Genomic DNA, 24,393 nt, shown 5'->3' with positions numbered 1-24,393 from the left:
TTGACTTGAAACAAAGTGATGGCTAAACCAACCTGTGATACAACTTGAATATTCAGCTTATCGTGGGGTCATGTTGAAAGATTCACTCGCCGGTACAGAGAGGGCGCTATTTACTGACCATACAGGTCGTTCTTGTTCGAGGGTTTTTAAAAATGTACTATATCATCCATCAGCCTGGCTTCAAGAACTAGTAGTGCAACTGTTCAAGCCATCACAAAATTAAAGGAGAGTCGCTATCCTGTATAGAAAGCCACGTCTTCCCCATGCTTTCTTATCCCTCGACCAGGCTACAGCTGGACCCGCAGTTACACCGGATCACGTGTACATCAGCTGACGTGGAAGTTTAACGTGGAAGATCAGTTTCTACGGCTCACTTAACGTTCATCATCTAAGTTACACCAGGGGACCCAAAACAAGAACTACCTGACCTACACCTCATTCAAGTAAGGTTCCTGTCGACCATATGTGACAAACATTGCAATAGATCTGTAGGGAGTTATGCATGTCTCGCAATTTCGAGCAGTGCAATCCTGGAAATATTCATCCAAGAAAAAGTTTAAACGAACATCAAGTACCGAAAAAAAACATCTTCTGATGTGAAATGGCCTGTTAAGCCTTAGAACTCCCGTTTAACTCGACGACACGCCGGTCTGTGGTGCATTAGACCAGACAGCCGCTATAAGCTGCTGTTATCAGCAGGTTGCGGAAGGTGTGGTCTGTCAAACTCGGTCATCCTCACTATATAAGAAGGGGACCGAGTATCGACAGAGTCGCCCTTTACTCCTGACTTCTCTTCAACTCCACAGCTCTCCTAGTTGCTGACAAGATGGCCCATCTCTCAACCCTTTTCAAATACTTGGACGAACACCAGGATCTCTATGTTGAGGTGAGCGATGGGACCTTCTTCATCCTCAATTGTGCAATTGCTGTATCGTTTTGTTTCGTGTCCCGTTGGATATTATATTCATGAATATTCGTTTAAACAAATGAATGATTCGCTTTTTGTTTTGATCTTTCCAAGCGCCTGGCGGAATGGGTGGCTGTCCAGAGCGTGTCTGCCTGGCCGGAGAAGCGTGGGGAGATCAAGAAGATGATGGAGATAGCAGCCAAAGACATCGAGAGACTGGGGGGCACAGTAGAGATGGTGGACATCGGCAAACAAAAGGTGAGCCAAATGTAATTTCACCTCTTAACTACACCTCGTGTTTGCATTGTGTTGATTTAAAAGGCCTGCCCATAGTCAAACATCTCTTGATAAATAACCAGGGTCAATTTTGTTTTTGGTCGTTTTGACGAGGTATGCGTAATTCATCCTAATAATAGTCGTTGTCCTTCTAGCTTCTGATAAGTATGTATTTATACGAGTAAATATGATGCATATTAAACATCAATATGCAAATTTATAGTTATGAAGTGTTCTTGCTGCTAGCTTCTAAGATATAGTTGCATTGCGTTTTTTAAAGTCCCTATAATACATTTAGCCTATTAACCCTTAAGATGATGGTGATGTTTTTTGTCCCTGTCCAGCTTCCGTCCGGGGAGGAGATCCCCCTGCCCCCCATTGTCCTGGGCCAGCTTGGTTCTGACCCGGCCAAGAAGACCGTTTGTATCTACGGTCACCTGGACGTCCAGCCGGCCAACCTTGAAGATGGCTGGGACACAGAGCCCTTCACACTGGTGGAGAAAGATGGTCAGCACCTACTTATTATATTACAGTTTTTATGTTTCCCTTTTTTTTGAAGGACAGGGTTGAATTTAGGATGGTTGGTTAGTTCTATTGTGAAAACGTCAGACGGTTCTGAGCATTGTTGGTATGTTGTTGGACGAGTTTGTTTGGAGTTGTGGGCCATGCGTGGCTGCTGATTTGTTTAGCTTTATATATCCACACAATCCTATTTTTCGCAGTTCAAAGAATGAATATTCCATTTGGCTGTGGTAGTAAATGTGTGGTTATTTTTGTACCATAGTGTTTAGTATGCGTCGTCTCCTTTGGAGATATGTAACCAAGCTAGATAGGAGCGTGACTATTGGAGACCTGCTCAAAGTCCATCTGCAATACTTCATATCTCCTACTTCAGGCTAAGCTGATAACTACTACACATTTTGAAATCAGGGTTGTTGTTTAAAGAATAAAAATCTTTAATGCATGGAAATTTTATTCCGTCAGAGAAACTGAAACCTCAAAGTCTGAAAGTCAAATAATTGATTTCATGTTGCTTAACCATCGACATTCGCTTTGCGATTCTTGGCCATATTTTGTACTCTGCACACCAGCATGATCAAATAGATTTTTTTTCTCATCATCATACTTGTTGTGATTTTTATCAAGTCCCATTGCAGCCCTAACCCAACTCTACCTCCCTTTTCTTTAATATAAGGATTCACTGCTAGTGGTCATCACAACGGCCTCAATAGTGTCTCAATGTCGGTGACAGTTACAACCCTAACTTGCTTTCTGAACTATTTTATTATCTGGTGGGAGTCAGTCAGCTGATGGACATTGCTACATTCTAGTGGTGTGATTATTTTCAGATGAGTCAACATTATCCTTACTTTCTTCCTTTTTCATTTTCATTAAGAGGAAGTCTGTAGCACGTGGTAGGTGACTTTTAAAGACGCAATAAAACGCACAGTCCAGGCTCTTCCACTAGACAGTAGTGTTTCAGTTCCTTTGCCTCTTTATTGCTGTAACAGTTGTGGGTATGGACACATTTTTGGTATATCAACCCTTCCTTCCTGTCAGCTGGACTGTCTCTCTTCCTTCTTCCTAACCAGTTAGAGTTGCTGTAGTAATGGGGCACGTGAAGCAGTCAAGGTGACCCCTTTCGCAGCTTCTTCGAGCCGTCCGTGAATGCCACCAACTGTCAAGTTAATGAAAGGGTCATCTCTATGTCTTTATAGTAACATGATGTGTATATTTTGAACCTCCTTGCTAATAGGTAAGCTCTTCGGAAGAGGGTCCACAGACGACAAGGGTCCCGTACTGGCCTGGTTTAACTGCATCGAGGCGTACCAGAAGATCCAGCAGGTATGGATGACTAGTTTGCTGTTATGATTCTCCTCCGGCACATGTCCTGAGGTTGGAAGTATCCAACTTGGCGGCCATTTTATTTGTAGTTCTGCAAGTTGGGGTCTTTTCCTTCTTAAAAAATAAGTATTAAACCAAGATATCTGACTATTTCAATGGACTAGAAACCTTTCCAACCTCATTGTTTGCACCTGCAACATGAGTATTTTTAATATTTTTTTTAAATACAAATGAATTGTAGTGAAAGGTATAAATCTAAATTATGACTATTGAAGCTCATTTTATAGTTTTTTATAACAATTATATTAGCCTAATATAATATGATGAATATGACTCTTTATCTTTGGGAGATAAGATTATTATTGTCGTATTAGCTGACAGTTGTAATTTCTTTACTTTATACAGCTCTGACGGTCTAATCCTACCCATTTGAGCATGAGTGCCAATAGCTCATAACATTCACCAGTTCAGAGGTTCAGACTGACCCATGAACAAATGTGTAACATCCTTCCCCTCCCCCACTCCTCTTCTCATGTTCTGCTCTGTCAGGTGCTACTATCTTTGAAAAACACACTTCCTCTCTGATGACACTCAATAAAGAAGATTGAATCCTTTTATTCATTAGATTACCAGTACAACACAGGGTAGATCTTAGCAATCTAGTCGGTGTCAAGCAAAGCAAAAGCAAACAAACAGTCAAAAATATGAATGTAAAAACAAGCATAATATTAACTTGAATCTTGGTTCTTCTGGGAACAGGACCTTCCCATCAACATCAAGTTCTGCTTTGAGGGGATGGAGGAGTCCGGCTCCGAGGGTTTGGATGAGCTCATCTTCGCCCGCAAGGACACCTTCCTGAAGGACGTGGACTACGTGTGCATCTCAGACAACTACTGGCTGGGCAAGACCAAGCCCTGCATCACCTACGGCCTCCGAGGCATCTGCTACTTCTTCATGGAGGTTTACTTTCACTTTCTCTTCTGGTTGCTGATTTGTGTTGATCTACTCTGTACTTTTGCATTGACTTGCGTTGAGATTCAACCATGAAGCACCCAAAGAAATTACAGCAACCTTCTCTCTCCTTACCATAGCTATAGGTACTGCTCTGTTCAGTTTTTTGTTGTTATCGTTGATTTTCCCCAGCCTCACTTGTTAATCTTTGAATTAATGTGTTTGCTTAATTTTAATGTAAAATGTATTAACGAAATATATGTGTTTATTGTGAGTCTGAATTCAAATTAAAACCAACACTTTGGTTAAGAACTGCAATGGAAAACCAAAAACTGAAAAGCTATTTTAGCCAAATCATGAGTATGGCATCGGTATTGATTGCTAAAAATATGCATTATTATGTCTTTCCTCATGCTAGGTGGAGTGTGGCGATAAGGACCTTCACTCTGGCGTGTTCGGCGGCTCTGTTCATGAAGCCATGACCGACCTCATCACACTCATGGGTGAGTTCAAATCTGTATTTATATCCTAAACTATAAAACGTAACATCACCCCCTTAGTTGCTTTATATTAAAGCTTCTATTAAATAAATTGATAGTGCTGGTTTTATTATACCATAACTATGTCACACTTTCCACACTGTTGCTATGACAAAATTTGCTCCTCATGGGGGATAAACCACACCTGGCAACCCTTACATTATTGCAACATTAGAGGGTTAGGAGTCTTTATTCAGGGATGCCTACAAGTAGCTTACAGACGTTGGGGTTTCTCTGTTTCAAATCCAGAACATTTCCATGTCATGAGACGCCCTTAGAGACCTGTACCACCCTGCCCCCACATTATGAAGATAGTACCCAAGCCTCTCCCTATGTTTATAATGTGTCCACCCAGGCTCCCTGGTGGACAAGAAGGGGAGGATCCAGGTGCCAGGGATGTATGACAACGTGGCTGAAGTCACCGAGGAGGAGCAGCAGCTGTACGAGAAGATCGAGTTCGACCTGGGAGAGTACTGCAAGGACGTGGGCGTCTGCAAGCTGCTGCACTCCACCAAGGCAAGCAGGGCGGCGGGGGTCTATTTGACTCAGGGTCAGAATATGAATCACAATAGGAATTGGATCCCTGATTTAGAATTGGAATCAGGATCCTCGACTAAGCGTGGTTCTTTAACACACCCAAGGAGTTGGACACTGGTTTGAAGGCACTCTCAATGTATACAGAATATCACTTATTATTCCAAATAATTAATTTAATAATATCAATATCAAGGAGGAGTAAAAAATAATCCATTTTGTTAAATGGAGGTTATAGATTTTATGTGTTGAGCATGAATTTTCGTACACATACAGGTAACTTCACAGGCTGGGATGGCGTGGTACTGGTCTAGTTTGTCGAAATATCTTTATATCATTTTTATTTATTTTTTATTATTTCATATAGGAGCAAATCCTCATGCACCGCTGGAGGTATCCATCTCTGTCTCTCCACGGCATCGAGGGGGCGTTCTCCGATGGAGGGGCAAAGACGGTTATTCCCAGGAAAGTCATTGGAAAATTCTCCATCCGCCTTGTCCCTGACATGGACCCCAAAGTGGTGGAGAAACAGGTAGCTAACCACACACAAGAAGCCTTGTGACGACCCAGGTTTGAGTCTAACCTGCTATGCTATGCTACATGTAATTTCCATCCTCTCTCATCTTTACTCTCCTGTCCATAAAGGCACACAAGCCTATTCTATTATCTTTCCAAAATGTTTATTTAAAAAGTCCTTCTTCATCCTGTCCTGTCCAGGTGGTAGATTACATGCAGAAGAAGTTCTCTGAGCTGGGGAGTCCCAACAAGATGACGGTCAGCATGGGACACGGTGCCAAGGCATGGGTCTCCGACTTCAACCACCCTCACTACATGGCCGGTCGCAAGGCAATGAAGACAGGTATACCCTCCACCAACAGAGAACTATTTTAATTTGATTATAATTGTGAGCCATTGGTTATGAATAATATCTCATATCTAGCTTATACCTCTCAAATCTCAATCTCCCTCAAACCACCTTTACTTTCTATATCTATTGTAATTCGTTTGTCCCTCCTCTATGAATTGTTTGATATTTTGAATTCTTATACAAGTGTCTGAGTACACAATAATAATATTATTTTTATTCCCTCACCGTTTTCTGGTGTATTATATTGTCGTGTGTGGAGAAGTGAAGTATCCATCCAGGACCTGAAACAAACAGACAACCAGGGACCTCGTATCTTATGGAGAAAATAATACAGTTGGGGATGACCTTGTGGCCATTTTGTTTTCTCCTCCCTCAGTCTTCGGCGTGGAGCCGGACCTGACCCGCGAGGGTGGCAGCATCCCAGTCACGCTGACCTTCCAGGAGGCCACGGGACGCAACGTCATGCTGCTCCCCCTCGGGTCCTCAGACGACGGGGCCCACTCTCAGAACGAGAAGCTCAACAGGTGCGCTGAGAGATTTCTTTCAAACATGGCTGTTTTCATGCCCTAAGGCAAGCCCTACCTGCTCCTTAATGACCTATATCCAAAATAAAAATCATTAAGAAAATGGTAAGATGCCTGATGAATGGCAAAACAACAATCTAATTACCATCTACAGTGAATATGTCCTAAACCGACTAAAAGTGACACCATTATTAGGTTTGCTCTGAGGTGAAGAGAATATAATGCCCTCCATGGCATGGTAGAGACATGGTAACATGACATATCCTGTGTTTTCTTTCTCCATCCATTTTCCAGGACTAACTACATCCAGGGGACCAAGATGCTGGGAGCCTACTTCCACGAGGTTTCCCTCCTTGAATAAATGGAATAAAACAACACAGCAATCAAATATCAACTCACCTGTTGACTATGTATCATGGACCCTTCTGCCAGCTCCCCTACAGATTTTGGGGCTTCAGTATTATTCAGTATTGAATGTCCTTTACTAGCTACCCCAGTGTCTTACAATAAAGGCTAATCTTTTCCTTTGTATGAATTGGTTAATCCTGTGTTTTCAATTTGATAGTTGGGTGTATAAATGGTTGTCTTGTTTCAACCGTATTATATACCTGAAGAAATGCCAGCAGAAAGGCAAAAATAATTGACCTAACACACAAAGATCTGCCTACTGTGTCAGCTAAAGAGGGACCTGTAGCCTACACTGTAATACTTAAATATCTAAAATATACTCTTTAATATATATTTTATTGATAAAACTGATTGAAGCCATGAGTCCTGCTGACTACACCCAAATATGGTATTCAAACACTATTATAGATAATTATCCGTTAATCAAAACAAGGAGAAATCTCAATGAATAACAGGTTGATAAATGAATAGTGTCCAATACAGTCCAATATACCTTAAGATTTATAGGTTTGTACACTATGGTGCCTGAAAAAGAAGTCAAATGTATTATATATGTAAAACATACCTTTCTGAACAATGATACGGTTATTCTACTATCTGACCCTCGTATAATCTTTCATTACATGATCCAGAACATACAAATCACTTATGCAAAAGTTATTGTTGAAGTATCTGTTCTTTATATAGTAAAACATTTTCGCTTTTCAGGTCATATTTAGATCATTCCAGATGTCATAGTATACACTTATCTAGCTTGTTCAAACTTTATACATACATTTATTTACATTTTTCTTTCGGAAAACAAAACGTGTGTACTTAAACGCGTCACGTGAATAATAAATATAGTAGTCCGGAAAGGAGGATACTTGGCCAGACATGGCAACCCGACCGTCATTCTAAGCGCGCGAAACAAAAAACAACACACCACGGAAACACTAGTCACATCACGGTTGTGTTTACATACTAAAATAGTTAGAAATAGCTGTTTTATTTAATGAATCCCTTTGCGTTTGTATACGTAAACAGTAACGATTTGCTGAAAGCTATACACGATACTTGATAGAACAAACTTCGGCTGGTGTTGTGCAAATGAATGACTCCGGTGCTGCTAGGGATGAATAGTTAGCTCAGTGATATGAATTGCTACAGCCAATGTGAGAGTTAAGTATATAACAGGATCCCGAAGCATGGATCGGTATAATGATGTGAAGGTGCTTCTTAAGAAATGGGAACAGTCGTTTGTCCAACAACAACAAAGGAAACCCAACAAGGTGATCAATGTGAATGTGTATAAGCTGTCATCACAGCCATCAACAATCCGTTCTCGTTCGTGATTAAGACCAGTCCCTGTATAAAGTTCTCACATTCGAGTGTATCTGTTAATACAACGACGTCCTCTTCTCTCACAGGAGGACATTGACAATGCCCCTGAAGATACAAAAAGTGAGTTTGTATTTTCTGGTTGTCTTTCCTTTGATGCGTACGTGAACCAATGTGAATAGTCCTGGTCCATTGGGCTACTCAAAGTATGTTATCATATTTGGTCTGACATAAGGCCTTTCATTAGTGTGAACTTGTGCATTGGTTGGTTGTTTTGCAGACCTCTATAAGGAGTACCGCAGTTTAAAGCAAGCCAAGGAAAACAGCGTCTGTCAAAGTGACCCCAGTGGACAACACAGCGCTACAGTGGTGGTCAATGTAAATCCAAAGGTAATGTCATCTTTTAAATGTCTGTGTGTTATAACAACAAGGAAGAATAATTTTTTCGGTATGCATAATCAATCATAAATGTAATTTACTGTACTGCTTCCATGGTAACTGCTACATATGAAGAACCATAAGTAAACATGACATCTACAATGTCTTCATTGGTCATCACTTTAGCCACAGTGGTGGACTGAGAAAGTAGTCTGAAATGTAGACCTTTTGATGAACAGTGTAATTTGCCTGGTTCAGCGGGAAGACTGGTGCAATATAGTGCTTTTTCTGCCTAACTGATGTGTCGCTTTGTAAAAAAGTGTCCAAATCCATCCAAATAAAACATTTTTTGCTAGAACCCCTGGTCTTCATTACACCTCAACAAACCCCTCTCCTCCCCTTGTTTCCCTCCCCAGGACTCAGACTGCTGGGGCACCCATCTGAACCGCAGCCAGATGCCAGTCCCCTCCCCTGGCCTGACGCCAAAGGAACGGGACAACCTCCAGGCCTCCGCCCAGTACTATGGCGCCAAGCTGAAAAGCAACCTGGGCGCCCTCGGCAAGGTGAGCGAGGTAGTCCAGTGGTTATGGTGTTTGACTCCAAGCTGAAAGGCTGTGGGTTCAATCCCATTATCCGCAATCTTAACTGGAGGTGTCCTTGACAGAACCCCTAACCCCTCCCTGCTTCAAATGTGACTGAATTCACTACATCAAACTGTCTGCAAAATGGATAATTAGTTCTAAAATATCCAATGGGTCGTATTTAAATAAAACATTCAGACGATGAGGTTGAATCACGATTTGGTAGTTTGGCAGAGATGGTTAGATTCCAGTTGGATAGCATTTGACATGCCATTGTCTTGATTAATATTAAGAATCTTTTGTTGGCCCGTGTGTCTATAATATTAATGTCAGTTATCAATGTTGTTCTACTAGTTCCTACATCATGGCTGTGCTCCAACAAGTCATAGCACACCTACTGATACCATTCATGGTTCCATGGCTAATTTTGACAACTACAATGATCATCACTTTAGCCAAAACGGTCCACAAAGAGTATAAGTTATGCAAATGTATTCGCATAACTGGTTCAACTGATAATGACATGCTTTCTTCACAAACACCTCCTTCAACTTTGCATATTCTATACAAATATAGAGATCAAATATATGACAGAATGGAAATAAAAGTTAAAGTGAGTGCAAATTGGATCAGAGTAATCTGGCCAGTTATCTCAGAATCAGAATAATGTCCCCCATATGGGAAGGCAGGAATTGGGGAATGTCAAATCTACATTCAATGTAATATAATCTATATAATTCTATATTTCTGTATATAAAAGAGCACTGCCATCATCCTGATCTCTCTTCATCGATCTCTATGGCTTTGCTCGACTCTCCCCAGGAGAGACCTGTCTCAATGAGGAAGTCTTTGACTCCTGGACGCACGCCCCTCAAATCCTGGAAAGACAGGCTGACTGAGCAGACAAACGGCCCTGTAGCGGGGCCTGCTGCTGCTGCTGCTTCCCCCCTCAGGTCGCCCCGCCCGGCCCTGGGCAGCCCGTTCGGCAGCCCAGTGACCAGCCCCTTCGCCCCGAGGTACGTATGGAGAGTAATGTGGAAACAAGTGTGCTAGGTTTGGTTTATGTGCATTGTAATAGTGAGGACATGCAAATGAACATGCCCTGTGACCTGTTGGACGACAGCATTTGTTAGCAGCTGTATGTTAACTCGAGGTCCTTAACGCTCGATTCAAATAATCAATGTATTTGTTTGAAGGGAAAAAGGGATTTTGCACCACTATCAAATTAATCTACGATAGCAGTCCCTTGTTGTTAGCCTTGTAGAAAATGTGTTACCCCCCACCTGTACCCAGAAAAAGCATATCTGCGTTTTTGAATTACAATACAGTAATAAAAGGTGTTGGGGCAATTCACACCGTTCTTCTGTTACAATAACTTACATTTAACCTTTGCCCTTCCTGGCCTCTTCGCAGACGCATCGGCAACCCCTTTCTAGGGTCGCCGGCTACAAAGGAGCCCGTAGAACAGTTTGAGGCCCTCAATCCATCATCCGACACACCACACAATGAGTCCATAGGCGCTGGCATTGCTAGCACCATCAGTGTTCAAGGTAGCAGTGCTGCAAACGGTATCAGTGGCGGGAAAAGCTACTCCTCTGGTTTCGAGTTCCAATCCCCCCGGCTGCCCCATACGCCTCCTCCCAACAGGACTACGGGAACGCCGAGAAAGACTGCGGGATTCTTGGGGAGGTTAAACGGGAGTGTGGAATCCGCAGGAGGTGTGGAAGGTACAGTTGATGCTGCTGAAAGTATGGCGGAGCGTTTGGCAGTTTGGGATGAAGATGCCGGCTCACCGATGGCCTTCGGGGGGGGTCGGCTGGGGGGTTTTCGTGGAGGGGCGGCGGGGGTGGCAGGTCGAGGTAGACCCTCGCTCCTGAGCAAGCTGGGCTCTGTGGACCGCGGCTGGCTGGAGAGGTGCCAGGTGTTCGGGGAGGTGGAGGGAGGAGACGAGCCCGTGGCCGGCAATACGGAGATCCCAGAGCCCCGGAGGACACCTGCGGCCGCAGAGAGTGTCGGGAAAGGAGAGATGAGGGAGAGGCCGGGAAGAACGGGAGAAGGAGCAGGAGAGGATGGAAAAGATGGAGATGGAATAGAAAAGAAAACCAAAAAATACAAAAAAGCTGAGATAGGAGACACGGGGGCGGGAAAGAGAGCGACCGAGGAAACGGTTGAAGCCTCGGAGTGTGCTTCTCGCGACGTTGAGGAGGCTACCGCTACAGCTAAACCCGCCGGGCGCCGCAGTGCTAAAGTCAAAGGGGGGAGGGGCAAGAGGAAGGAGCCGGAGGGAGAAATGGACCAATCAACGGAGGCTGAGTCGACAACAGACCAGGTGGGCGAGGAGGCCGCGGTTCAAGCGAAGAAGGCGAGCAAGTGGGGGAGGAAGAGGCAACGAGAGGAAGAGGAGGGGGATGAACGCGAGGGGGAGGAGCCGGAGGGGGCGCCGACGAAGAAGAAGAGGGGACCCAGGAAGAAGAAGGAGGAGGGCGGTGGAGGAGACGGTACTGATGGAGGCCCCACACCAGTCAAAAAAGAAGGGAAGAGAAAGAAGAGGGTGAAAAAGGATGAGGAGGAGGGGGGGGGAGGAGGAGGAGGCAGAGAAAAGTAAAAGTACAAAAGAACCAGAAAAGGTAAGGAGTTTCTGTTTCTGTTGGTGTGTCCAGTTCACTGCAGAAGCAGTCTTTATTTGTTCCAGCTCCAGACCCGTTCCTCCCCACGTACATTTTCAGTATCCATGTGAATGCAAAACACGATCACACTACATGCTGGCGATTTTTGAACTGTGTGATGCTCATGGTGGGACAGGATCCCCAGGAGAACCTGATGGGGGAGGTGGACGAGGGGGTCAGAGCCTACAGGGCCTACAAGACCCAGCCGGCCAGGTGAGAGACGGAGCCCTACTCCTCACACAGCACCATCACCCTCTGAAACACACCGGGGGAGTTCTGTTATGCTGTCCTATTGCTTGCTGTAGTGCTTTTAACCTATTACATGAAGTCCTTTTGGTATTTAGGTTTACTAATAGCAACGTGCCAATAATTATTCTACATCGTTAATATTTTGGTGGAGAGTACCAGCCGATAAAACATGGATAGATATTATACTGTTATGACATTTTAAAGTGTCTAGCCGGGCGTTCTGGCACAAATGAAGGAAAGGGTTTGAAAGGCCGGTTGGAAGACTGGGGTTGGGCTTCACACCAAGAACGTCAGTGCTGGCAGTCCAATACCGTAACCACTAGACCAGTGGTCCCCAACCTTTAACAGTCATGTACCCCCGGTGACAATTTACATCCCACCGAGGACCCCAGCATCACGGACAGCTCATCAAATTGATTTTGTTCTTGATTCTTTGTAATAATAATTAGGTTTTTTGCTTAGAAATGTGTCGGTTCTCAACCAACCTAACGTCACTGACTAAGGGGGAAAACATTTAGATTACTTTTAGACCAAATGTCTATGTTGTCATGGCAGAATTGATCAACAACCAAGAACAAGCTGTGTATAATCTTTGTGTGAGGGAGTTTCACGTCATTGATAAGATAAAGGGAATTGTTATTTCTGTCCTTTGGACTTCTTCAGTCTGCCACAGGAAGGTTTAGGGGTACAGTTCGAGTACCTCTAAATCAATCACTGTAACCCAATTTGACAACTGCTGCACTAGACTATAACTAGACTACTGTCCTTCATTTTGCAATGATGATGCAATTTGTCTTGAATCCTCAGATCTGTGCTTCCATTTGGAAGTAAATGAGATCCACCATTACATTGATCCAATGCTATAACTATCCGTGGGAGGAACTGCTGGTTTTAACCACTTTTTGCGGGCATATTTCAGCAGAGGGAGTAAAGTCACAGAGGGGAACTTCATCAAGATCAACCTGAAGAAGAAATCTCACGTCAAAGGCTATGCCCTGAGAGGAGCTGGTCTCCGCAAGCAGGTAAAGTGTGTGTGTCTGTGTGTGTGTTTGTATGTGTGTTTATGTATGTGGTTGAGCTTGTTTTGTTACAACAGAAGCACATAAGAAGAACATAAAATTAATCACATTTTTAAATAATTTAAAAAAGGACTGGCGTTTCATCATACCTAGCTTTTTTTTATTATTTTTTTTAGCATTTATCTAGCTTAGATTTCTCTTTTCTTATTTTTGATTGACTTGCGTGCACTGCTGAGGAAGCCTGAAATTCAAGCATGTACATAAACATAAAGTGTGTGTGTGTGTGTGTGTGTGTGTGTGTGTGTGTGTGTGTGTGTGTGTGTGTGTGTGTGTGTGTGTGTGTGCGTGCGCTCCAGATGTACATGGAGAAGTTTGCGAAGAAGGGGGAGCGATTCGGGGGAGGTTCCGGAAGGGGTTCCTTCCGGGGAGGGGGGAGGGGCGGCTTCAGAGGGGGCTTCAATCGCCAAGGAGACACCTGCTACAAGTGTGGAGGGACGGGACACTGGGCCATGAACTGCAAGGGACCAGGTACACACACACACACACACACACACACACACACACACACACACACACACACACACACACACACATACACATACACATACACATACACACACACACAGAAACAAACACTAATGGATTAGGTTTGATATCCCCCCCACACACATACAAACTCTCTCACTATGTGAAACTCTTTGGGTGTCATAATTCCAATTAATTATTACATTATAGTTGAATGGTTTTGTATTTTCATTTTAAGTGTTCATGCTCACTTTACGAGATTAAAATTGGAGCTGCCCCTCTCTGGTTACTTATGTATAACACAATATTATCACTGTAGGAGTTTATTTCATTGAATATAACACATTTTTCCATTATGGGAATTTCCATTCCTGCCTCATTGATGTTTTATGAGACTATGGTTAGGAGTTTAATCTTATGACATGATCATATTTATATTCTTTATTGTGTTTTACTTTGGCTAATGATTAATGCAGTCACATTTGAAATCCTTGACATAAAGGACTTAGGACTGAGCAGAGAGCTAATATCAATATCAATACCGTCCTGTAGCTCCAACAACAGCCTCCAAGGTGTCTGACGGCCAACCAGCTGACGAGGAACCGTTTGAACTGCCCACCCTGGAGGAGGTTGCCAGGGCAACAGGGACTTTGAAATGCCAATCACTGGGTATGTGTCTTTTTCTCGCCTTTCACCACTACAGGGGTGCTACCTTTCTCTGTTGTCTATTACCTTCTGAATAAAACTAATAATAGACTAGTGAACAGGCATATATAAGGCATCCTAGAGCAAGATGGATTGCAAGAAGAACGTGTATCCAAGTCACATGTTTAGATAAAAACGTCTTCTATTTTGCTGTACTGTACTACCGAAATGGGCGGGGCAAATGAAGAACAGAATAAAACGATTTATAGAGAAAGAATCCTTTTGATGGATTGACTCAGAGATGGGCCTCAGCAGAAAAGTGACACAGTGCAGCTTTAATGTCGTTTGTGTCTCCCCAGACACTCCGTCCGCCACAGATGATGAGGAGCTCTCCAAGCCAGGCGAATTGGACGCCAAACAGAGCGACGAGGTGCTCCTGAACGTGATCCGTCCGGACTACGAGCGGCCTGTCGCCCCTCCGCCCATGGAGCCGTTGTACAGCCCGGGAGCGGACGGGAAAGTCCAGGGTAACAGCATGCACTCGGGTCCTGGAGGGTTGCTGGTTGCACTGCAGGCTTTCGGGCTGAAGGGTTGAGATGCCCACACACGCAGACCGTCGACCTCTTTGTAAATTCTGAGCTGGGGGTCGTGTGAATGTGAGGGGTCTCTTGTCAAGATGGCCACCACAGTGAATAATGAAGTCAATGCGGTCGAGTTACCGTTTCATATTCAATTCGATCCACACTGCGGTAACAATATTTGCACAAAGGTTTATCCCTAATTTACTCTGCTGCGCTATGACAGTTTATTTACACACATTTGCATACATAGTACAATCATTACGTCACTTCATCACACACTATTACAGATTTGTAATATATGCACTGCAGTTAATATTTGTTGTTAATATCAGACTCTGTGTGTGTCTGTGCAGCGACACCCGATGCTGTTAATGAAGCGCTCCAAGAGCTGGGGTATCAGTCCTTCAGACCGGGCCAAGAGGACGCCATCATGAGGATACTCTCAGGTACACACACTGAAACGCACACACACACACACACACACACACACACACACACACACACACACACACACACACACACACACACACACACACACACACACACACACACACACACACACACACACAGAGTATCTGCTCATCTGTTAAAATGATGAAAGGTTCTTGTCTTTTTCGATTTAATGTACTGGAAGTATTTCCTTTTCAACCCTTTTGTTTTGGAATTTGCATGAGAATGTTGTAAATCAAAGGAAATTCAATTTCCGTTTATTATGAGGTAGGAGAAATACACAAGTCTATCAGAAGATAACATAACTGCTGTTTCTGGTAATGTCTCTGCGGATTGCCAATTAGAATAGCAATACAATCAGTTTGCAACTTCTCCCCAAACTCAATCGTATCTATAACAGAAAACTTTGCTCTGCTATGCTCTGTCAATACTCAGGTCTCTCTGTCTCTGTCTGTCTCTCTGTCTGTCTCTCTGTCTCTGTCTCTCTCTCTGTCTCTGTCTCTCTCTCTGTCTCTCTCTCTGTCTCTGTCTCTCTCTCTGTCTCTGTCTCTGTCTCTGTGTGTGTTTCTCTCTCTCTGTGTTTCTCTCTTGCTCTCTCACTCGCTCTCTTAAAAATAAAGCAATAACAATCAGCACTCCAGCTCCTGTTGTTTTGTCCGTGCAGGTCTCTCTACCCTAGTGGTGTTGTCTACAGGCATGGGGAAATCATTGTGCTATCAGCTCCCAGCTTATCTGTACTCCCAGAGGTCAAAGTGCCTCACCTTGGTCATCTCACCACTTGTGTCACTGATGGACGACCAGGTATAAGGCCCTCACTCACTTACTCACTAACTCACTCACATATGCTCTCCCTCAGGTACTCATGCATTCACTCAATAACGATACACTGACTGTACGATGCAAAATTTGTTAGATGTTTGTTTGATGTTTTAAGTGCAATATTGGAACTACAATAGTATAAATGTGTTATGAGATAAACGTAGGAACTGTGTGTGTGTGTGTGTGTGTGTGTGTGTGTGTGTGTGTGTGTGTGTGTGTGTGTGTGTGTGTGTGTGTGTGTGTGTGTGTGTGTGTGTGTGTGTGTGTGTGCGCACGTCCAGCTGTCGGGCATCCCAGCTAAATTGAAGGCAGCTTGTATCCACTCCAACATGTCCATGAAACAGAGGGAGGCGGCCATTGAAAAGGTAACACACAGCAGGAGAGAGCAGGAACTACATATAGAATGGACCTTATACCGAATATTCTCGCTATGCACAAACTCAATGTGTGTGTATATTGTGAGACAATGAATGAGATTAATAATAGGCAAAAAAATAAATAATCCTATTTCCTCTCTTAACCCATTCAGACCGGATCACGCATCTGTGTGTGTTTACCTTTAAGACCGGATTGCGCATCAATGCGTGTTTACCATTAATATCCTTTGTCTCCCTATGTGTCCCTCTCCCTATGACTATCCCTTTCTATGTTCCTCTCTCTCTCTGTTTTCGTCTCTCTCTCTCTCTCCCTCTCTCTCTGTACTACTGCCCCTCTCCCAAAAGGTGAAGTCAGGTGAGGTGTGTGTGTTGCTCCTCTCTCCGGAGGCGCTGGTGGGCGGCGGTGGGTCCAGCAGCGGCTGCCTGCCCCCGGCGGACCAGCTCCCCCCGGTGGCCTTCGCCTGCATTGACGAGGCCCACTGCGTCTCCGAGTGGTCCCACAACTTCAGGCCCTGCTACCTCCGGCTCTGCAAGGTGTGTGTGTGTGTGCGTGTGTGTGTGTGTGTGTGTGCGTGTGTGTGTGTGTGTGTGTGTGTGTGTGTGTGTGTGTGTGTGTGTGTGTGTGTGTGTGTGTGCGTGCGTCCAGTATTCGTGAAATGAACCTTTTCAATCATTTTCACCTTTTTAATATTCACAATCATTAAACCCATAATGAAAACTTAGTAACATTTCAGAATGTTTAATACCTAAAAAAAGAAACGTTTTTTCATAGGACGTAATTCATGTAAAACCAACCATTGAGCCATTGTTACATTTTCAAGCAATCTCCTATTCTCCTGAATATATATTCTGATTACTCAAGTCCACGCCATAAATCACCATAGTCCAGCCCAAGGGCGCACTTCATTTAGATCTTCGATTGAATATTCTATCGTGCGCCTCAACTGCCATTTGTGGGAAGAAGCCATTTTGGATCTGAGTGCTGGTGTTCCCAGGTGCTGCGGGAGCGCCTGGGCGTGCGCTGTCTGCTGGGGCTCACGGCCACGGCCACGCTGTCCACCGCCATGGACATCGCCCGCCACCTCGACATCAACGACCAGGACGGCATCGCCGTGCGCTCCGCCGCCGTGCCCGAAAACCTGCAGCTCTCTGTCTCCATGGACCGGGACAAGGACAGGGTAACCACCCCGGGGGGGGGGGGGGAACGCACGGTGGACCATGGGCCTGGACCCATGTTGTGGAGCTAGCTAGCCAGTTTCATTCAGTAGATGAATGAACCTCAATCAATCTGGAACATTTTGACAGCTAAACAATAACAGAGATAAGGATGAGTATAAAACAAACATGATCACATATGAGGTCTCAACTTCCCCCATTCTCTCTCGCTCTCTCTTTGTAGATCTCTCGCTCAAGCTCACATCCCTATCAACCACTAGTTGGGAGGTCTACTGTTTAGTATGATAGGCATACGTGAGGTGAAGGACGGAGTGAAGACGTATGAGGCTCTAGCCCCCCCCTCTTTTATTTATCTCTCTCTTCCCCTCCTCTCTCTTCCTGTCCTCCCCCTCCCTCTCCCTACCATCTCATTAGGCGTTGGTCGCCCTGCTGAAAGGAGACCGTTTTGGTTGTCTGGACTCCATCATCGTGTACTGCACCAGAAGGGAGGAGACCACGCGCATATCCGCACTGCTGCGGACCGCCCTGCAGGGCGTGGTGGTGAAGGACAACCCCTGCTACAGCAGCAGCTCTCAGGCCCAGAGCAACCCTGCTGCCCAGAAGAAGAAAGATCTGGGTGAATGTCCTAAGCTTTTAGCATTGGCGTTTTTTGGAACTGTCCCCGGTTAGAGCTCGGTTTATAGATTGAACTTCAAACTTTTATTTAATTTTTTTGTAACTCAACCTTCACTTTATTGGATATTGATAGAGGTATTGATCGGATATGGATGCTTTTCTTCTGATACTTCTCCTCCGTAGATGGCTAACTTTTATTTCCCTTTTGTAGAGACGCAACGACAGAATTCATTTAACATCCCTGCAGCATTCAGTCCGAATAGAACCACAAATACAAACTCTTTCTTTACATGTTCGTCCCAGCCGTTTGACTCCCTCTCCCCCTTCCTCTCCCCCTCCCCTCCGCAGCGAGGAAGAAGATCCGGAAGCCTCTGAAGTGGCAGGCGGAGGCCTACCACGCCGGGCTCTCTGCCTCCGAGCGCCGTCGCGTGCAGAACAACTTCATGTGCGGCGAGCTGCGTCTGACGGTGGCCACGGTGGCCTTCGGCATGGGGCTGGACAAGGCCGACGTGCGCGGCATCGTCCACTACAACATGCCCAAGGTTCAGGAGACTTTTAACTCTTTCTCTTTTTACGAAGGTTCCAGTTCTGCATTTAGTGTTTAGCAGACGCTTTTATCCAACGTGACTTACAATAAGTGTATTTGTCAGATGAAAGAGAATTAAACATATATCTCTGTCGGTACAGTAAGGATGTTCATAGAAACAAGTGCCAAGCACTCCGAATAGTGAGGTTAACCCATTCCCGTATGCAACAAAGATAGCTAGGATAAGAGGCTACAAAATAAGTACTATAAGTACTATTTTTACGGGCCAGCTCTGTGATAATACTTGCTGCAGTCTTTTTCCGCGTCTTTGTTCTGTGATTGTAGTTTTTAGTATTGTTTCCAGGATCTTGGACACCTTTAGAAAGTATGTTATACTGTCCTTTTTCACCCCGCTCTCGTTTTAAATCATTGAGCACCTCGTTTTGTCCGTGTGGCTGCAGAGCTTTGAGAGCTACGTCCAGGAGATCGGGAGAGCCGGGAGAGACGGATTACCTGCTCACTGTCATCTCTTCTTAGACCCGGAGGTCAGTCTCCAACGGCCTCAACTTCCAGAAACAAACAATATCAATTAGAAATGTAGCTCCTTTTTAACATAGAGCTGTAGCTACATTAGCATTGGGCTGTGAAATGTAATTGCAACTCAAATAAAGTTAGAAAGTTAGCTAAGGGATGGGTCGGATTACCGTTAGACACATCTGTTTGTTATACTCTTTAAGTAATATTAAATCTTTTCACTTCCGACACCGTACTGTGGCTGCACCGTTCCCTGAGCCCTGTACCGGAACTTACTGTACCGTGAGAAAACAATATGGCCCCTTCTCCCTACAAGCACCCAGTACCAACTAGTGACCATATGCTTGCTTGCTGAAACGGAAACGAAAAGCAAAAAGTAGTATCATCTGAAACAAAAAGCCACTCACTAAAGACTCAGCAACAATATGAGTGTATCAGGTCCTACATCATCGCTCTTCACAGGGAGGCGACCTGCATGAGCTGCGGCGCCACATCTACGCCGACACGGTGGACTACTACACGGTGAAGAAGCTGGTGCAGAAGGTGTTCCCGCCCTGCAAGTGCAGACAGATCCACCAGAAACAGCTGGAGTTCGTGGAGGTAGCCCTCCACCTCCTCTCACCCAGACCCAAAACGGGTTCGAATTAATCACACCGTATAAACATTACGTTATGCGTTTCTGTTGTGGTTTCCAGAGTCGCATCCTTTTTTCTTTTTTTCTCTCTAGTCTCTCTCTGTCTCTACTCTGTCTCTCTGCCATTGATAAGAGAAACCCAAGTCTTGGTGTAACCGAACTGTCGGTTGTGATGGATGTCTGTTTGTTTCACAGCGTAAGGAGGCCATGGAGGACAATGAGCTGCTGGAGATGATGGATATCTGTGAGCCGGAGAGCAGCTTAAACACCCCCACACAGCCTGACTTGGCACAGCCCGTGGACCCTGTTCCGTATGGAGAAGTACCATCGCCATCTTCTGCAGAGGTAATAAGATGATGACCATCAGTGACTTTCAACACAGAATCTGAGTAACGTCCATAAACTTGTCTTTATATCAGAGAGCTCGAGGTACTTTGGAGTAAAATTATCAGAACATACTAATCAAAATTGTCTTTTTGTTTGGTTAGCAGGATGTAAGTGAAAATAATTGGTAGTAAAAAATATCGAACCTTTTATTTTGGCTTCAAGATGGAACCCACTCCACATGAGGAAGAGGCCAAGAAAGAAGAACAGGAGGAGGAGGTAAACAAACCATCAGGGAGTGGCGGTCCAATCACGGACTCGGACCCACCCGTGCCTGCTTCGACGGAGGATCCCGAAGAGAAGTTAAACGAGAGCAGCCACTGGCCCGTGGAAAGGTTGTGCCACAGCCATGAGAGAGCGATCCCCATCCAGCAGACGGTGGAGTCCCTGGACATCACGGAGGAGGGTGAGTGGAGAAGGGAGACACACCCCGGGTCCGTTACTTATTATTTGGATTCATCTAAATCCAGCGTGTGTGTGTGTGTGTGTGTGTGTGTGTGCGTGTGTGTGTGTGTGTGTGTGTGTGTGTGTGTGTGTGTGTGTGTGTGTGTGTGTGCGTGTGTGTGTTCCAGGCGTGGAGACCCTGCTTTGTTACCTGGAGCTCCACCCCCACCGCTTCGTGGAGCTGCTCCACCCCACCCTCTCCGGCTGCAAGATCAGCTGCTACGACGGGCCCCGCCAGCTGCAGAGGATCACCAAGTTGTACGTCTCACTGTCTTGTCTCGCTCAATGTCTTTCTGTCCTATGTGTGTCCCTCCCTCCCTCCCTCCCTCTGTCTGCTGTCGGTCGGTGCAGCGGTTGGCTGGTCTGTCCATCCCTCTGACTTTCTGTCTGCCCCTCTCACTGTCTGTCTGTTGCTCGGTCTGTCCATTTTACTGTCTGTCTGTCCTCTGTATGTCTCTCCCTCCCTCTGTCTGTCTGTCTGTCTGTCTGTCTGTCTGTCTGTCTGTCTGTCTGTCGATTATGGTCCATCCATCCCTCTGACTTTCTGTCTCTCCCTCTGTCTGTGCCTTTGTCTCTCTATCTCTCTCTCCCTCTGTCTGTGCCTTTGTCTCTCTAGCTCTCTCTCTATGTCTGTTCGTCCTTACATCTGGCTCACTGGCGGTTTGCCTATTAGTCCACCCTTTCCGCCTGTCTTTCATGCCTTCTCATGGCTGCTTTTATCAGTTTGCTTCAGTTGCACTTTGTGCAAACGTTGGCGTGATAACAAAATATCTCTCAGTCTTAGAGGATACACCTGAATGTTCATGGTGAATAAGACGAAATAAGACTCATCAGTCGACACAAATCAAAACGCACACATCACTCATCCAACCCCGTTGCGTGTGGCCGTGTGTAATGTGTCCGTGTCCAATCCCGCGTCAATCACCGCCTAACCCCTCGACGACTTAACAACGGCTTGAGGTTGCTCACCTCGAGTGTGCGCCCGTGTCGTCCTGGCGACAGCTGCCCCCCGGTCGCGGTGGTGCTGGCCAGGAGGCGCATGGCGGGCGAGCGCGTGGAGCGCTGCGACGGGCTGGAGTTCGACGTGGTGGAGGTGGCCGACACCATGGGCTGGCAGCTCTCCCTGGTGAAGCGTGGGCTCAGGCAGCTGCAGTGGAGCACGGAGAGAAGTGGTGAGTGTGTGTGCGCTCTAGGGCGTTGTGTTCACGCGGTGTTTATTTGTTTGTTGATATAATCCAGCTGCCAGTGTGATCTCACATTTGTGTGTGTGTGTGTGTGTGTGTGTGTTTGAGTCGTTATGTTTATATGCCGCTGTTTTGTTTTGTTTTTTGTGACCATATAACTCATGATATGTGTGTGTCTGTGAGCTTTTGTTTTTTCTGAGTTGTTTTTTCGCGTGCACCCTTCATAAACACTTGTTATTTGAACGCGTACATAAAACGTTTGAAGACAACAACGCAAACACGTTTTGTTGTATTTCTGACTGTATCGTTCAGCTACCAGTATGATCTCACACTCGTGCGTCTCTCTGCCTCTGTCTCCCAGGCGGCCGCAGTGGCATCATCGTGGAGTTCTCCAGCATCTCCTTCTACTTCCGTTCCTATGGCGACCTGGACGATGAGGAGATGGACCGCGTGTGTGAGTTCCTCCACCGCAGAGTCCTGGCCCAGGAGAAAACCAAGCTCTACCAGCTGTCCGCCTGCTTCAAGGCCTTCCAGAGGTGCGCACACACACACATGCACACGCACACGCACGCACACACACACACACACACACACACACACACACACACACACACACACACACACACACACACACACACACACACACACACACACACACACACACACACACACACACACAGGCCCTGTGTGCGTGTGAGACGAGTTTCAAAGAGTCTTAAGCTCTACTGCCAAAACAGACAGGAACAAAACTTTAGCTTTCACTAGACCGAGTTTGGCCTGAAGACAAAATACACAAAGGCCTTACTGGTATTCCCACTTGGATGATTGAACATGAGTGAATTACATGCCGCTCCCTTGTGTATCTGTGTATGTGTTTGTCTGTGTATTTATACTTCAGTGTGTGCATGTCTGTGTTTGTGTGTGTATTTATACGCGGGTGCTTCTGGGAGTATTTATACATGTTTGTGTCTGTTTATTTGTGTGTGTGTGTGTGTGCATATGTTTGTTTGTGGGTGTATTTTTACGTGTGTGCTTGTGTCTTTACCTGTGTGTGCGTGGTCCCTCAGCGTGGGCTACCGCAGCGTGTCGGCCTGTGTGGACGCTCTGGAGGCCAGCCGCAGCCTGCGTCTGAAGGCGCTGCTGTCAGAGTACTTTGATAAGAAGCTGGACCGGGCCCGGCTACAGGAGCTCCAGGACGACGAGGAGCTCCACCCACTGAAGGTAGTGTGGCAGCACGACCCCCCAATGAGGGACACGTCAGCCAACATCTGTCCTATAGGGCTACGCTGTATATTTTTTGCTTTTTGCATTTTGTACTTTTGCACATTGAAGTGCAATTTCCTTAGGGAACTTAGGGAAATCTGTCTGTCTGTCTGTCTGTCTGTCTTTATACCTTTCTATTTGTTGATGTATTGATATCTTTACATCTTCTTTCTTTCTAAATTCCCTGCAAAAGGTTACAATTTCATATCTTAATTTAAGAGTATGTTTTATTTGTATTGCTTGCGAGTGTACAATTATTAATATTTTTGCGTGTGTGTTACTTTGGGTGTGCTTGTGTGTGTTTCTCCCCAGCTGTGCGACTGGGAGGATCAGATCAGAGCAGACATCAGGAGTTTTCTGGCCCACCGAAGTGACGAGAAGTTCTCTGGCAGAGCGATTGCCAGAATCCTCCATGGCATAGGTGAGAATCCGGACACACACGCAGTTTATTTTGGTGATGGGTAGGGACTGCCCTCTAGGGGGCAGTGTTTTACACGTTTCCACTCTGACACGTCACTCAATAGATGTCTGATTCATAGCGTCTTATCACTAATCTTCTAGGGTCAATTGAGTTGGCTAGTCCTATCTCTGCTTTAGTCTGCTATCTTTATTCTACATTATTGTGTAATTCTGCAGTATTATTGTGTAATACTGCAGTATTATTGTGTAATACTGCAGTATTACATATACTAGTATTACGTATAATACTAGTTCCTTACATTTTTGTCCTAAATTTCCCTTGGGATAAATTAAGTCATATCTTATCTTTTATTTAAGTTTATGAATGAAAGTGTGTTCTTTGTCTCTCAGCCAGCCCTTGTTACCCCGCCCAGGACTATGGCAGGGACCGACGCTATTGGAGGAAATATCTCAAGTTTGACTTCAACCAGCTAATCCGATTGGCCACACAGGAGATCATTCGCTTCAAGTAACCTACAAACCTCTTTTGCATCAAAAATAGATGTTCTTGTTAAGTACATGTACACTTGCACATGTATAAGAGGGTGAACATGAACATGATTTGTCTTTTTATTTTGAAATCATGAGTGAAAGATGAATGTATTTCAACATGTAAAAAAAAGTTGTTTTGTGCATATGTAAAAGAAAATGCATGTTCTCTGTGTATAAATGTGTAAACTGTTGAATTAAAGTTATATTTTTGTATTTACTG

The 24,393-nt window shown here is 45.0% G+C and overlaps 2 protein-coding genes across 2 annotated transcripts; both read left to right on the top strand.

Moving 5' to 3' along the window:
* Positions 1–155: 155 nt before the first annotated feature.
* On the top strand, positions 156–6,975 carry LOC307085337 (cytosolic non-specific dipeptidase-like). The gene is made up of 12 exons (XM_079750112.1): positions 156–443; positions 807–886; positions 1,022–1,165; positions 1,528–1,690; positions 2,940–3,028; positions 3,788–3,988; positions 4,398–4,482; positions 4,874–5,034; positions 5,420–5,584; positions 5,770–5,911; positions 6,297–6,444; positions 6,739–6,975. Exons 2-12 carry the CDS (start codon positions 827–829, stop codon positions 6,803–6,805), a joined length of 1,425 nt encoding a protein of 474 aa, XP_079606238.1. The 5' UTR covers positions 156–443; positions 807–826; the 3' UTR covers positions 6,806–6,975.
* An 821-nt stretch (positions 6,976–7,796) lies between these two features.
* Positions 7,797–24,207, top strand: recql4 (RecQ helicase-like 4). Its single transcript, XM_079750110.1, is given in 29 exon segments — positions 7,797–8,123; positions 8,262–8,295; positions 8,453–8,562; positions 8,967–9,113; positions 9,954–10,147; positions 10,545–11,702; positions 11,704–11,758; positions 11,934–12,010; positions 12,966–13,068; positions 13,422–13,593; positions 14,143–14,259; positions 14,595–14,762; positions 15,170–15,262; positions 15,931–16,067; positions 16,367–16,450; positions 16,808–16,996; positions 17,458–17,640; positions 18,053–18,254; positions 18,602–18,795; positions 19,241–19,324; positions 19,776–19,913; positions 20,143–20,292; positions 20,497–20,737; positions 20,904–21,033; positions 21,778–21,947; positions 22,321–22,495; positions 23,027–23,180; positions 23,535–23,643; positions 24,033–24,207. Coding segments are annotated over 29 exon segments (4,974 nt in total). The 5' UTR covers positions 7,797–8,039; the 3' UTR covers positions 24,155–24,207.
* Positions 24,208–24,393: the final 186 nt, after the last annotated feature.

Source organism: Pollachius pollachius, assembly GCF_949987615.1.
Source record: "Pollachius pollachius genome assembly, chromosome: 13".
Classification (NCBI taxonomy): domain Eukaryota; kingdom Metazoa; phylum Chordata; class Actinopteri; order Gadiformes; family Gadidae; genus Pollachius; species Pollachius pollachius.
This window is presented reverse-complemented; position numbering and strand designations above follow the sequence as displayed.